Here is a 15,385-nt window from a genome sequence, read left to right as displayed (position 1 = left end):
TTTTTCCTAACTTAATAAAGATGATGTATAAAATATTGATTGTTTCTTTATAATCATAGAATGAAGAATATTCCAGAAACCGCATACGCACACCAAACAGAAGGCGACTAAACTACTCATAAATGAGTAGGTTTACGATTTGACCCATTAGTTTCTTTGTAGAAGTCGCTCAGTACGCAACTCCTGATTTGAATTGCCGTGTTGTGTTCTTTTAAAGTGTAGAAATACTGCTAGGATCTTAAAGAAACAGGGTGGTATCACATTTTATGTGTAATTAGCAAACAAATGTTTAGGTAGCATATGCATTACTTAAAAATTTAATTATTTTTCCATTTGTCAGATTGTCGAAGAAACAAAATGGAAATTTCGTTAGTGTTGCCAGGGTAGTATTTTTTTTTACCCTACTTTATTCATCTAATGAAAGAACTAACGAAAATTAGACCTCGAATTAAACAACGCCGGGGGGGACATTTGAACGGCATTATCTTTAAAACATTAAATATTATGTAACATGATATAAAAATATCCGTTTTATGTAAAATAAAATTTGTTTTATATTTTAAGTTCAAAGTTCATTAATTTTGTTGGCCTCGTGGTGTAATGGTCAGCGCGTTAGCCTGCCATGCAAGAGGTCTCGGGTTCGATTCCCGACATGGTTGAAATGAAAAATTTATTTAAAAGGGTGTTTTCACTCTAGAATATTTCATAGTCCGTGGACTGGTACCTGAAGCGTAAAACTGATCATCTTACCTTCATGTAACAAAAATGATCAAGATACGCTGCGATTGGTGTACCAATGCAGTGCCCTATGCACCATTCGGTGCGGAAAGGGAATGATGATGATGATGTTCATTAATTCAATTACTCTAATTAAATGACCCTATACTTATCTACTCTGTAGAGTAAATCAATGTTTCCGCGTGCACAATAAAATTTTAGAGAAATTAACAGATTGCATTTTTTTTACTTTACATTTGTGTTATGATTATTATTTTTCCCATCAAGCAACATTACGCGGCGACATCACGAATGCGCGCGGCGAAAGAAGGGCATAGTGAGGGATTATTAGACACAGTCACTATTCTTAATTCTATGTTTGAAATGTATATTTTTACCGTAGTTACTGTCTTACTTTTCCAACTACAAAAACCGCTTTTTGTCTCAATGAGTGTTTTTGTTACTTAGATTCACACTTATACCGTTATGATTTTAACCCTTTCAATATAATTTGTTTAATACTTACCATACAATTAAACTAATCTTACGCAAAACAGATAAGAACACCAAGTTTACTTTCTTTATAAACAAAATAATGTAGGTATGTACCGGATGCGTATATTCTGCGTATATTCACTTAGGAAATGTCTTTTTTTTTTTGGTAAAAAAGATCTTTTGTTTGTTGGTTCCTTATTTCAAATTTTTGTGCGATCTTTCTACTTAAATATTATAGGTAGGTAACCTACATTGTGTACTTGTTACCTGTGTAGGTCTAGAAGTAGAAAGGTACGCAGGTACCTACTCGAACACTTCTGACACGACACGTATTTACTGTATTAAAAAAAAAAACACTTTGCTATAATAGTATGAGCATTTAGGAAAAATAAAAATAGAGAAAGACGTTAAATATTAAAACTGTTTGGCGTTTATTCAATTAAAGTTAACATTAAATACGAGATACGGTAAAATAAAATTTACTATGTACTGTTTGTATTTGACGATCTTTTGTGAGTATACCCAATCCTTTGGTGAATTTCTTTACTCGATTTTGGGCCGAGGTTCCATGTTATTGGAGAATATAATGAAGCATTCGGATCTTGATCTTTATTTATCGATTGACTGGTATTCGCTTGTTGTCTTTTCATAGCGATAAATTCTTCCAAATCATCTAGTTTGAGCTCTATGGTTGTCAAAGGACGACGAATCATCTGTAAACATAATATAAATATTGTTTTAGAAAAATCAAATAACAAACTAAACTTGTTTGATTTTCAAGATCGTTAAGTTTACCGCGCGCGCCACGGCGAAAATAATAAACATTTTAAATTTTTATCTTAACGTTGGTAGTAGTGTCAAGTGACGCTTTCTTTTGGTGACGGCTCCGCCTAGTGCTCGTTGTTTTCAGCATATTACGATAACGCAACACGGTTTTTCATTACATTTTCACCTGGAAAACACAATTAAATAACTTATTCAAAATGCTGTATTTGGAAGATTACCTTGAAAGTAAGTAAAATGCCCAAATCTACACAATGCTCGACGAGGCGGTGTTCAAGTCGCTTCTCCTATTTGAGAACTACCAACTTAACAATGATGCACACGGTAATGGCGGTAAAGTGGAACTGTACGAAAAATATTTGAAAGATGAATATAGAGAAAACTTTATTTACAATTTATGACGCAATGTCAGGTGATAATATTTCAAACTATAACTTTTGTTTACCATTTTTAGTGATTGAGCATTTGCCGCAGGAGTTGAGAGATCGTTTTACCGAAATGAGGGAATTGGATTTATCTGTTCAAAGTAAGTAATAATCTAAAAATGACATTTTTACAAAAAAATATCAATATTTGAGAGATAAGTGATCTTGAAGTAATGTTGCAAAGTAATAAAACTACGTGTCTTAAAAACGAATTGTTTTTCTAATGATTACAGACAGTATGGATTCACTAGAGAAACGTGTTAGACATTTATTTGGAAATTGTCGGCGCGGAGATATAAGTACTGAACTAGCTAATCAAGACTTTGGCGATATACGAAAAGAATATTACAAAACTTTAGAAGATGCCGATGAAAAAGTGCAACTAGCTAATCAAATGTATGAACTTGTTGAAAGATACCTGCGAAAATTAGGTAAGAAATGAATTCATTAAATCCAAACACACATTTCGATAGCAGCTACGTAAACTATCATGTTGAACATATCAACTTTGCGACTCGGCCACTAAAAGTAGTTTTAAAATGTGGATTATAGACATAACCATGACTTTTACACAGAGTTTCTTAAAAATAATACCTTTAAAATTATCATCCCCATCATAATTGCTTTACCCACGCCTGCTGGTAATAGTATGCTGCATTGGTACATCAATCACAGTGTACCATTATCTTTTTAGTTTCATGAATATAAGATGATCAGTCATAAATTCATGTACCAGTCTACGGACTTTGAAATATTCAATTGTGAAAACACCTTTTTAAATAATTATTTATTTTTAATCTGGTCGAGAATTGGACCCGAGACCTCATGCATGTAGGCATATATGCTGACCACGAAATGTACTAATTTATATTATATAGTATATTTACACATCGTTAATCAGCTCCACTGAAAAGTTTATGTTTTTAACATTTGAATGTTTACGTGTTTGCCATCGATTTAAGTCTTATTTTTGTCTATAAATTAACTGTAACATTGATTTTGGAATCAAAAGTATCAGCTCATTGAAATAATCCCTGAATTATTTGATGGAAAATTGAACGTAGTGTATTGAAAACGATCAATGAAAAAATTATTTCACACTGTTTTCATGGTGGGGGTGGTGGTTGATTTAAGTCAAAAGCAGGTTAATTTAGTTGTAATATGGTTTGTAGAAGTGCTCCTTCCATTGAACATTGTAATATTTGTGTGTTGCTATTCCAGACACCGAACTGTACAAATTCAAGTGTGAACTGGAAGCCGATAATAAGGGTATAACCGAGTTACTGGAAAAGCGTTCCCTGGAACTTGACCAGTCCGCCACCCTTGGACAGAGCTCTCAGAACAACCACCACAAAGAGAATAGGTACATACATACGCGTGACCTCGCAGGTCTCCACGGAGGGATCTATATGATGTATTGTGTAAGATGTGTATCCAATCTGGTGACAGATCCGCCTCGCGATCGTGTGGTCAGCGCGTTTGCCTGCCACGAGGCCACGGGTTTGATTCCCGACTAGATTTACATGAAATATTTATAAAACTGTTTTTTTTTACGCTGCAATATTTCATAGTCCCCGGTAAGATTGTTGATCTTGCCTTATGTAACAAAAATATATGATGTGGATGGTGGAATGAGCATGATAATTTTAGAGGAATTTCTCAACAGATACAAAAGGATTGTTAGGTAGAATTAAGATGTGCAAAGCTATAGTTTTCTAAGAGAGCGGTGACGTCATTGAAACATTGTCTGTACAAATCAGATGGAGTTGATTTCATAGAGAGCTTTGATTGTGAGCAGAACGTCAAACAGCTATTCTGTCACACTGGTACAAAAAGTTATGGAATGTTTTTTCTCATGTAGCGGTAAAAATATTTTCAAAAGAGTGGAAACACGATTTGTGATTTGGACTAGTAAAAATACACAAAAAAAATATTTATTTCATGAGAAATTAAAAAAAATTATAATTGGCTAATTCCTAATAATATACTATTAAGTATGTCTAGATTGACCATTCTCCGACGCAGCATGTCACAGTTTTATGAATATAAGTAGATCGTTATGGCATTAAGACGGCCGTCTTGTTATGTCCACTGCATCGCGGCATATCACGGCCGCTAGATAACAGCATCGCTCTCTTACAAAATCGTAGATTTAGCGACAAAACTGGTAACTGGGTATCCAAAATGTATGCATTTAAGTGTCTTTTATTTATATCAATAATTAAAATTAAACACTTTTATTTAGTTAGTTGGTGGTAATTGATATTACATGTTGAATGTCACCTATGTATGTATCACCATTCTAGAATGTTAGAAAATTCTACAAATTTCTCTATAATTTTTACAACTATTATTTATAATATCTACATTTTGAGCACATCTACCTCGTTGTAAATAAAATATATTTAAAAAAAACTATTGTTTGGTTCACTACCGCTCAGTCATCAAACTATTTTATATAATATGTGTTTGAGCAGATTATTTGTTAGAAATTATGTGTTCATATCTGATCACATAAAAAAAAACTTTTGTAGGCATTAAAAGTATATTATATATTTATCCGAATGTCTGCGTGTGAAATAGAATCCTGGTCGAGTGCTTTTGACTCGATGGCTACTCAGGTAAAAATCCCGAACGAGGAAATCAAGTGGAGATAAGTCGATCTCGATGTTTTGTGGTTGGTGTGTTTGTCTACCATCCTTGATTCCTTAGCAGGTCGATATAAAATGTTAATTAGAAAGGCAGTTCTATTCTACAATATTTCATGTTAAACATGTATGACTATATTATCTAGTTCAAATTGTGGATGTACCATATATAGAAACACCAACAAAAATATCTTCCTCTAATAATAATAAATAAAACTCGTGTTTCTATATTTGGTAAATATTTTGTCTGCGTGTGTTTTGTATTATATATTTATAATCTGTTATATAAGCAATCGGGACACTGCTAGTGTTGGGTGTATAAATTAATGGTTTGTTATATTTTCAGGTACCGAGTTCGTGCAGAAAAGCGGCGAGAGAGTTGGGGGGGCAGCACGAGCTCTGTGTCTGCAAGTGGAGGAACCCGCGGAGGGGACGGCGGAGGACTGGCCGCTGCCCCCGGCCGGGGGGGCGAGGCGCGCGCCCTTGTGGCCGCTACTGCGCCCCTGGCACTCTCTAGGACTGATTCTGCTATTCAGGTACAGTGGCAGTGATTGGACATCCGCTTCGTATTTCATCAACAATTATGGCTTTTCTACGCAACCATGAAATTTGACTACCTATTGATTTACAGCAGACCTATCAACAGCATTGTCACTATAAACAGCCTTCAATGACGATGAATCTCAGTCAGAGTCACCGTTTCAGCAGTTAAAAATTCGATATTAGTACGCTGTTTAACTCGTGTTGACATAGCACTAGAATATGTCTCCATACTTCCGCTTCTCAAAATTTACTGGATGAACGCAACACCTTCAAATCTGCATATATGTATAGAGGGAGATGTTTTTTCTACATGTCACCTGGCGCACTTCTGAAGGTCATTTCGTTCGCGTTCTACAAGCATGTGTGCATAGTATTTAGCCTAGCCTCGTTTTTGAAAATATAATCAACAAAAAATCTTAAAACTTAAATATGAAAACACAATATATAAATTCGGCATATTTTCTAAAGTTATGTGTAAAAAAAATGCTGCTTCTTAATATTCTCAGTATACATCAGTAGAGAATACATCTGTGGTGTACATACATTTTCCATAACTCGGAGGTTAAATTTGTAAAAAAAATCTATCTACTAGAATTAATGTTGAAAGGGGTTAAATCTAAGAAAACTCTTGGGTCATACAATTTCATATTGATTTGCAGGCTGCTCTGGGGCGAGGGGTGTCGGAGTCCAACAGTCCTGGGGGGTACACCCTCGGTCACATGGGAGCTGGTAATGCTATCGCTGCTGCTGCTACTCAGGCCATAACAGCCACAAGACAGGTATTGTTACTTCACTCGAGTTCTTGAATAAGGCCACAGCTGACTATCCATGCCTATTCCGGCATGTTCTTGTACGTAATAAGCTAGGCAAAGGCTAAAGCAACGCCTATTTTAAAAAGAGGTACCTTTACTTAACTTTAGTTTATAAGGCATCGGTTTATCAATTGCAGAGTATCTTGATATTTTTTGTTACATAATGAGGAGAACTCAAGGCGATGAACTATTAAATATTGTTGTAAAAAGACATATTTTTAACATATGAACCACTACAAACTAAATCAGATTTTGGAGAATAAGTTGGTGGCACATTTTTGTAGCATCACTTAAAAATATCATAAATCATCAAATCCTTACTAAATTTTACCTTGATAAGGAAACTTGTGTAGCTTCAAAACAGGTCGGTAATAATATGTAAAATAAGTGGTTGAAAACAAAATTGTTTCATTTTAATTGTGTTAGTATTTAAATGATCATATTTAAAATGTTTGATCTTATGATTTTGATAAAAATATCAACATAATTCCATTCGCTTTCCTGTAAGTAGGCATTAACGCTTTTTTAATTTCTAAATTGTTTAATTTTAGTGTTTTTTTTAACATGTAGAACCTTTAACCCAGTGTTTTCTGTCAGATGTTTTGCAAATTCAGAAATGTTATAATTACATATTTTGGTACCTTAAGTGTTTTTTTACTCTAATATTCAAGTTGTGAAGTCACCAGTCCTGAAAATGCCTACTTAGGTGAAAGCGCTCGTTGGTCAAATTAAACAAAGTAAAACTTAACCAAGAAATTAGATTGATACTTTTAATAAATCACCGACTAGGATTTATATCTAAAAATATCTGTTAAAAACATAAATATTGTTTAATGTTATGTTATGGTTAGATGCAACAGGGGCGCAGGACGGCCTCCTTGAAGGCGTCGTACGAGGCCATCCACTGTGGGGGGGGCGCGGCGCCCGGGGAGCTGCAGCTGGGCCGTGAGCTGGCGGGAGCTGCCCACCAGGCCCTGCAGGCCGTCCAGCACTCGGAGCCCCTCTCCCTGTCCTCTGCGCACTCCACACCCTCCTCATCCAAGAGACACAAAAAGTATGCTCATTTGATCATGATAATAATTTCGTGTAACCAGGAAACTTTTGCATGCAAGTTTGCTATCATTCAAATAAAAAAAAATACATTAAAATATATCAGGCTCAGGAGAGAGACATACGTGATTTTCTTTATTGAGTTTTTTGTATTTGTTTTTTTTTATTTAGACCATTTTGATTTTATCTTGTACATAATTTCGATGTATATGTTTTTTCATAGTATAAGATTTTGGAATGTTGTAGAATTAAGAGATAGTAATATGTATGTATGTATGTACATAATATATATGATTGATTTATTTTGCCTACAATCATTGAAAAATACAGAAACAAAGAACACACTGCATATTTTTCATCAGTTACATGCAAATAGTAATAAATACACATTTAAATAAAATGAATTCTCCCTTCCCGGTGATGAGTAGGTACAAATTGCATCTAATAACTTTAATATCTTTATAAATATAATAAATACTGTGTTAAGATTATTGCTATTCCTAAGTTATTCATTTACGTATCGATTGAAATAATACATTCTTATTGGGCACAGAAAAATCATTATGAACAAATCAGAGATGAATCACTAATACATTCACTAATAAAATCACAAATAAAAGTTTACGAATGTTTCGTATGTCTTATTTATTTTATTTATTTAAACGCCTTGTAGGCTTTTACATATTTTACATATATTTATATATAAAGAACAGACATATATTTTACACAAAAGTAGCATGTAGTAAAAGTAAAAGTAAAAATTGAAAATGAAGTACATAATAATAAAAAGAAAATAAAAATATATAAAAACTAATCTTACATATAGTACATACATACAAATATTCCAGTAAAGAGAACAGAAGTTAATTTTTTCCCATCGGTTATATTAAAAAAATATTTAAATTAAAAGAATGTAGAAAAATAATAATTAAGAATACAGATATAAGTTAAAAAAAGGTATACAATATAAAACAACAAAGTATTATTTAAGTATTTAAATTTGGAGATAATAATTGATACACTGCCTTTTAAAATTCAAAAGTGTTGTATTAAATATATCTATATCATTTGCCTATTTGCAAACACATGAATTCTCCTTATAGGCGAGTGTGCACTGTAGTTAGTTGTAGATACGTTTATGTAGAAGAGTTTATTAAATCGAGTAATCTGGTTGGGCACTGAATTGAATTTAATATTTTAATCAAAAATAACAAATCATTTAATTTTCTTCTAGTATAAAGAAAATGTGTGTAAATTTAAATATTTGAGTATGTATAATTAATATGAAAATTCGATGATATCTCACACACACTATGTTTTATTTAAATTTAAAGATAGGAAGCGCTTAATGAAATACCCTGAATATGGCACATCAATATGGTAAACAGTAAACTCAAACATTCGGAAAATCATCAAAGAGTTTCCCACTAAGGAAAATCCAGTCCTTAACTTGAAAATAGTTTTTGTCCTTGAGAGCTTAATACGCTCTTCAAAAATATTGAACACTCGGTGCGATAAATGAGAGATGCTCTGAGCAAAAGTCGTACGGGTTTTGGGTATGACATAATTCATTTTCTGGGAAAACCTCGTATGGGCATTTTGCTGAGACCTCTCCTTATTGTTCGACCAGAAGTGTGTAAGTGCTTCTTTTAGGTACAGTTGTCTCAAATTCAGCACCTTCATGTATTGGAACAACTGTTCTGACGGGTATGTTGGAGGGCGCCGGAATATTATTCTCAATATGTAACTAGAAAGCACTTTTCTCTGTATCCAGGCGGATGAAGAATAGAGTTCTTTAAAAAAATATAAATATATTTATTGTATTTACTGTGTGTGAAATAAAACCAGAACTGAATGAGGAGATCGAGTGTAGATAAGTCCACCTCGTGTGGTGGTTGGTGCGTTCGCCTACCATTCTCGAGGTCCTGGGTTCGATTGCTGGCAGGGCGAACTTGAAATATTAAACAATGTCTTGAGTATGTCCAAATGTTTGCAGACTGGCTGAATTTTCTCTCTAGGGAGTTATTTAGATATAAATTTGTTGCAACAGAGGGGAAAACATTTTTGAGAGGGGAATATGGAAGTCTAGGCATTTCTCAAAAATGTTTTCCCCCTCTGTTGCAACAAATTTAAATTGAAATATTTATTTCAAAAGTTTTTGAAAAAAACTGCAGTACTTCATTGACTGCGTAAGACTGATCACTTTATCTTCGTGTGACCGATGATCGAACTGAGCTGCGTTTAGTTTACCCATGCGCCACCGGGTGAGGGAAAGAGGATGGTGATGAGGAAACATTCACATACGAGTTGGCTTTCTAGTAGGTGAAATAATTTGGTAGAATTTTACCCAAACATAGGCAGAACGGGGAATGTTAAACAGTATGTAAAGTAATCACTTAAATCAGCAAATGACTGGTAGTCTCGTCTCATCTAAAGCAAACAAACCATCACGCTGTTTCTCCCTAGGGGTAGGCAGAGAGAATAGAATGCAATATCACTCTGTTTTTGCTTACAGACCTCGCTTTCTCTACATTCATACATCTTCTCATGCACGTACGCCGATTATTCCTACTCTTGACATGTCCATCTTCAAGTATTTGATGGATTTGGTCGTTCCATGTCTTTCTCGGTCTTCCTCGTTTTCTGCATCCATCAACATTCACCTCACAGATCCTTTAAGCTGTTCTTTTTCTGTCCATTCGCTCTACATGTCCAAACCAACGCAGCACCCCTTTCTTGATTCTGTTGATAATGCATGTCTCAACCTTACACAGTTCACGGATCTTGACATTTGTGCACCAATCATACATCGTTTTACCACACATTCGCCTGAGGGATCACATTTCGGACATAACTCCATGGTTATTAGTGTCCATCTTGTTCATCTCTATTTGTTTTTATTTGCAGCTCCATCAGTGAAAATATTTATACGTTATTTTTTATTGATTATTGCAGGAAAGCAAGTTATGGAGGTTCGTCAAGTGGAAGTAGCAGTGTAATGTTGCATTCGCAACAAACCCTGGCTTCATCCGTCAGTCGATCCTCTTCTCCTACTCAAAGGTGAGAATTGGATATTTAAATTAACGCAGGCATTTAAATCATTGAGTATATTCGATTTTTATACTTCTACCACTTGATCAAAAGTAAGCAGGCAGTTAAAATAGGGAAATATCACATACTACGAATACCGTTAAAAATCTAGAAAAATTAATTGCATTTTCAAAATCAATATTGATATTTTGGAAAAATGTTTTTATGCATAACTTTTAAAGTAAAATTGTTGAAAAGTATGTAACCTCAAAAATGTGACATGTTTGACGTTCACAAAAAAGTTTAAAATTTAACCTAATCGTGACGTATTAGGAGCGTGGCCAATGCAATTAACCATTTTCATGGGAATTTAAAAATATTTTTTTTTGCTTATAACTACTAAAAAAATATTTTTTTTAGTCAGCGGTATTTCATAGACCTTATTTATTTAAAATTAAAAAAATATATATTTCTCTATTCTTATATTATTATGTACAGAAGTTAAGTGTACCGTCTCTGTATGTACCGATGAAGTTAGCCTTTATAATTGCGGCCCAGGGATGATATATGTATATCTAATGGACTGGACTCTTTTGTCTGTGTATAAAGAACATGTATTTGTCATTATACACAGAATCGTCACTATACACACATTGTCATCAGAAAATTCAATCATCTTTTTGTGTAACAGTAATTTTTTATCTTCTTTTTTGTTCCAGCGTGGGTAGTATCGGAGTATCGAACGCTGCACCGATCACTTCTATGCCACTAGAAGAGCCCCTTACAGACGGGGAATGGACTTACGATCCCAATGAGCCTCGCTACTGTGTCTGTAATCAAGTATCCTATGGAGATATGGTCGCCTGTGATAATGAAGACGTGAGTACTAAGCTATTTAATATTTACGTTTTAACTAATAATTGAGTCGTTCACTTCCAAACCCTTCTGTAGTGGAATTTCATCAAGATGCAGATATCACAAAAAAACATTTTAATTTATAGAGTTCTGGCACGCAATAACTTTTTTTTCTTTCTATAATATTTATAGTGGAGTTTGAAATAAATTTAAACTACAGTAAACCCCTGTTTTCCGTTTTTCAAGAGAGCAGCAAAAAAAAGTGTTAAACCGAGGAAAACGATAAAGTGAGGAAATGAAAAACTGCAATTTTTTTTTATTAAAAGTTCATAATTGGGGATTATTCATATTTTACCTATGATTTCATTAAAAGTATTCCGTATTTTTCAATCAAAACCACAATGTGTTTTTCTTATTGAATTTATATAAATCATCTTTAAATAATTTTATGTGGGAACTTAACCTTAAAAACACGAAAATAAAAAAAATTAATTACCATAAAATGCATACAATGATTTTTTCCCTAAATATTGGTAAATTTTGTTTATATGGTATCACTTCTTTTAGTATGGCACCACAGAATTTCAACTGTCGTTTACATTGGGGAAAAACTGTTTCACACTGTTATGGTAACTGTTCAAACAATCGTCTTTCCAAATTATGTTTATAACTTCAAATTATATTTCTATTGTCAAATTTTGAAACTTTCTTTCGCATCGTAATTTATTGATGTAAAGACTTTATTCTATGTAAACATGCGTCAACGTGACAGGCGCCGTGGCGTAGTTGGTTAGACGGCTATCTGTGAAACTGGCGTCGCGGGTTCGATTCCCGCAAGTTGCAAGAAAAAAATCCAAGAAAGATTTTTTTTCTCAATTGGTCTGAGTGTTGTGGTGTATTTTTCATTACCTCCTTCCATATCCCCTCTATCCCACCTGCTGACAAGCCTCAACATAGAGGCTTAGCGGGTTATTCCTTTAAAAATAAAAAAAACCGCATGTCACAATCTAGTAAAATGTCAAAATTAGACACTTAAACGGTCAATAACACTGAACCTACTTTGAATTTAGTTTGAAACAACAATTTACGCATTTTTTTTATTTACCTTGATTTTATTCACTATTTTGAGCAAACGCGGCGGCGCGCGATTCGGCGTCTTCAGACAGATCGAATGAGTTTCGAAAAATTTTCAACGTAAAACCGGGGCAACGAAAAACATAAAAACGTTAATTGGGGAAATATTAAAATGAGAATGTATGGAAAGAAATGGGACCTAAACATTTCAGGGTAAAAAGCGGGAAAACGTAAAATTGAGGAACGTAAAAACGAGGTTTTACATTTTATTTTATCTGTAAAATTACATTTTAACATTTTTTTTCCATTATCGATTATAGAAGGGTTTGGAACTATGCTACACGATTCTTTACTTGTCTTACCGAAAACAATGAGGAAGTTAGATATAAAAATGTTTCTCACCCGCGGTAAAATTACAGTTGTTATTGCGGTGTAAATTGCAGTTGTACGATAAAGTTTCTTGCAAAAGTATGAAAATTTTTTTTTTTAATAAAAACAAACTACTTTGACCGGCGTCATTAGTTCTTCTGAACCAACCAATGAGAAGGTTGTGATAGATTTCCGGTTTACGTGAAGTCAATTCACCAATCATCAGAACTCACCGAAGAGAACTTGACGTCACACGCAGAGTAACTTTAAAAAATCATAGCGCTGATAAACCTATACATAAAAATATTGGCTTAATTTGATTGTCTATTAACAAATAAGAAAACCACTGAACTTCCTCATCAAAAAAGTTTTGTACTGAAATCTGTTATGATGATTACATTGTTATTTTTATTTCTTTTCTCCTAAACTCGCAAATTAAAATTATATGGGAATTGATTAAATTATTGCTTGTCAAGTTTGTCATCCTTTTTTTTAATACGTATTTTAAAACAGCATTTTTTGATAAATTCTGATGAGTAATTGAAATCTTACTCATCAAATATTACTCATATAATATTGACTTGTTTATTAGCTTTTTATATACATATGCAATATGACATTTATAAATGGCTGTGTTTTGCTTCATATTTCATTTATAAAATGGCTGTGTTTTTATCATTCACGTGTGATTGTATTTTTAGTGTCAATACGAGTGGTTCCACTATCCGTGCGTCGGTATAACTGCCCCACCCAAAGGCAAGTGGTACTGCCCGCAGTGTAACAACAACATGAGACGAAGAAACAGGAAGAACTGAGCTTACACCAAGTCCTTGGATTCTGATTTTGTATTTTATTGATCAGAGTAGAAATTCCAATTAACTGTTGCCCTCACCATCCCCAGCAATTAATTAACATTTAATTTTAAATAATCGAAGGACTTGGTGGGAAAATAAAATATTCGACGCTCTCCTTTTAAGTCGTAGAACAAAATGGATTATAGGTTTTGTTAGGTCTTTGAAATATTGAACAAATGGGGTATCTGCAAATTTGATTGTGTTCATTTGCGCAAACAATGTAATGTTTACTTTCTTACGAATAAGCTGAGAAATCCTTGAGATGCTACGGCGTATCATGCGGGAATTCCTCTTTAAGTGTAGAATTACGTGTTCCTGGAAAGGGAGTTCATTATCTGTAGGCCAAATTTATCATCAGTAACAAACCTTAGTTTCATAAACACTTATTTGGGATTTCCCCCCGTTTATTATCAAGAAAAGTAGCCATTCATTGTTACGTACATTAAAATATTGATTATTAGAAGAATAAATATTCTGAAAATGTTAGTAATTAAAACTGCGGAATGTTTAGAAGAACTTTTTCTTCAGTTGAGTGGAAACTAGTTCTTATTACTTTATTATCATAGCAATTGGCGGAAAATTCAGTTTCTTCAGAAAATTCAAAACTACAAAAATTACGGTCATGGACATTTTTCAAATTAAATTATTGCATTTTGTTTAAAGCATTACAACTTGTGTTTTTGACTGGAAATAATATAGTGTTTGTTGGTGATGGTATATGATTGTTATGTACGCCTTGCTGTCGGAAAGTAAATTATAATGTATTGAAATCAATTGAGCTGTGAAAAGTTAAACCCGTATAAATAAATGATTTGTTGTTGTATGTTATGTATGATAAATAATCCGCTCACTCCCATGTAAACTATTTTAAACGACAAAACAACATTTTGAGATGATCATTAAAAGTGACCAACCAAACGAATTTCGGCTTCTGTTCTAGTTTCGGCTGGGTTCGAGACTTATTTAAATAACGTAAGTTATCAGTCACTTCAAAGCGCCCAAATCTAGGCATTTTTATTGTTAAACCTTCATAAGCGTTAAATAAAATACGTATTAAAATAAAAGGCATAAATTGAATGAGTAAATTTGATTTTTATCGCTTTTTGATTTGTTGTTATGTTATTCATATAACTTATATCTAACAGCTATTCAGCGTACGCTGTCGGAACTTTAACTTATTAACTCCTAAGAAATTACAAAAATATAAATATGGCCCAAACCGAAACTGCGGCTGAAACTCATTTTATCAGTCAAAACTGGCCGAAACCGAAACTTCGTTCGGTCACTGGTTGGGAGTCCCATCGACAAGACACACTGAGAAATCATTTACTTAAAACTATTCTTTGATGTTGAGGTGAGTTTATTTATGTATTCATTGTATAATTACCTCTCTAAAAATGCAATATGTTCTAACTCCGCAGACCTTTATCATGTTTGTATCGAGTTGAGACATATTGATTACTTTTAGTGAGAGGAGAATTGTAATTATAAAATGTGTAAATGAGGATACTGTATTTAGATAATATTTTGGCTATTCCACAAAGTTAGATTAGATTTTTGTGTAACCAAATATTGGGCTTCAGAGAAACAAAATTCTTTTTAGTTTGTTTTCTAGGTTTAGTAATGGTAATACTACTTACACAAATCTTGTAGTTGTCGATGATATTTACCTATTGTGTATTTTAGTCATTATATCTCTTATCGGCTAGCTAACGCCATTTCTTAAGGAA

The 15,385-nt window shown here is 33.5% G+C and overlaps 1 protein-coding gene across 1 annotated transcript; it reads left to right on the top strand.

The window, feature by feature from the left end:
* Positions 1 to 2,053: 2,053 nt before the first annotated feature.
* Ing3 (Inhibitor of growth family, member 3) lies at positions 2,054 to 14,840 on the top strand. Its single transcript, XM_088241280.1, has 10 exons — positions 2,054 to 2,223; positions 2,450 to 2,521; positions 2,654 to 2,851; positions 3,642 to 3,783; positions 5,415 to 5,604; positions 6,271 to 6,390; positions 7,275 to 7,477; positions 10,429 to 10,533; positions 11,223 to 11,382; positions 13,503 to 14,840. The coding sequence occupies exons 1-10, from the start codon at positions 2,196 to 2,198 to the stop codon at positions 13,614 to 13,616; spliced, it is 1,332 nt and encodes a 443-aa protein (XP_088097406.1). The 5' UTR covers positions 2,054 to 2,195; the 3' UTR covers positions 13,617 to 14,840.
* Positions 14,841 to 15,385: the final 545 nt, after the last annotated feature.

Source organism: Micrasema longulum, unplaced genomic scaffold (genome assembly GCF_059751315.1).
Source record: "Micrasema longulum isolate JH-2025_06_02 unplaced genomic scaffold, ASM5975131v1 h1tg002821l, whole genome shotgun sequence".
Lineage (NCBI taxonomy): Eukaryota > Metazoa > Arthropoda > Insecta > Trichoptera > Brachycentridae > Micrasema > Micrasema longulum.
This window is presented reverse-complemented; position numbering and strand designations above follow the sequence as displayed.

Coding starts and splice junctions, on each gene's coding strand:
- Ing3 (XM_088241280.1), top strand. CDS start 2,196: ATGCTGTATTTGGAAGATTACCTTGAAA. Junction 2,852..3,641: donor AAGATACCTGCGAAAATTAG/GTAAGAAATGAA, acceptor TTGCTATTCCAG/ACACCGAACTGTACAAATTC. Junction 7,478..10,428: donor TCATCCAAGAGACACAAAAA/GTATGCTCATTT, acceptor TGATTATTGCAG/GAAAGCAAGTTATGGAGGTT.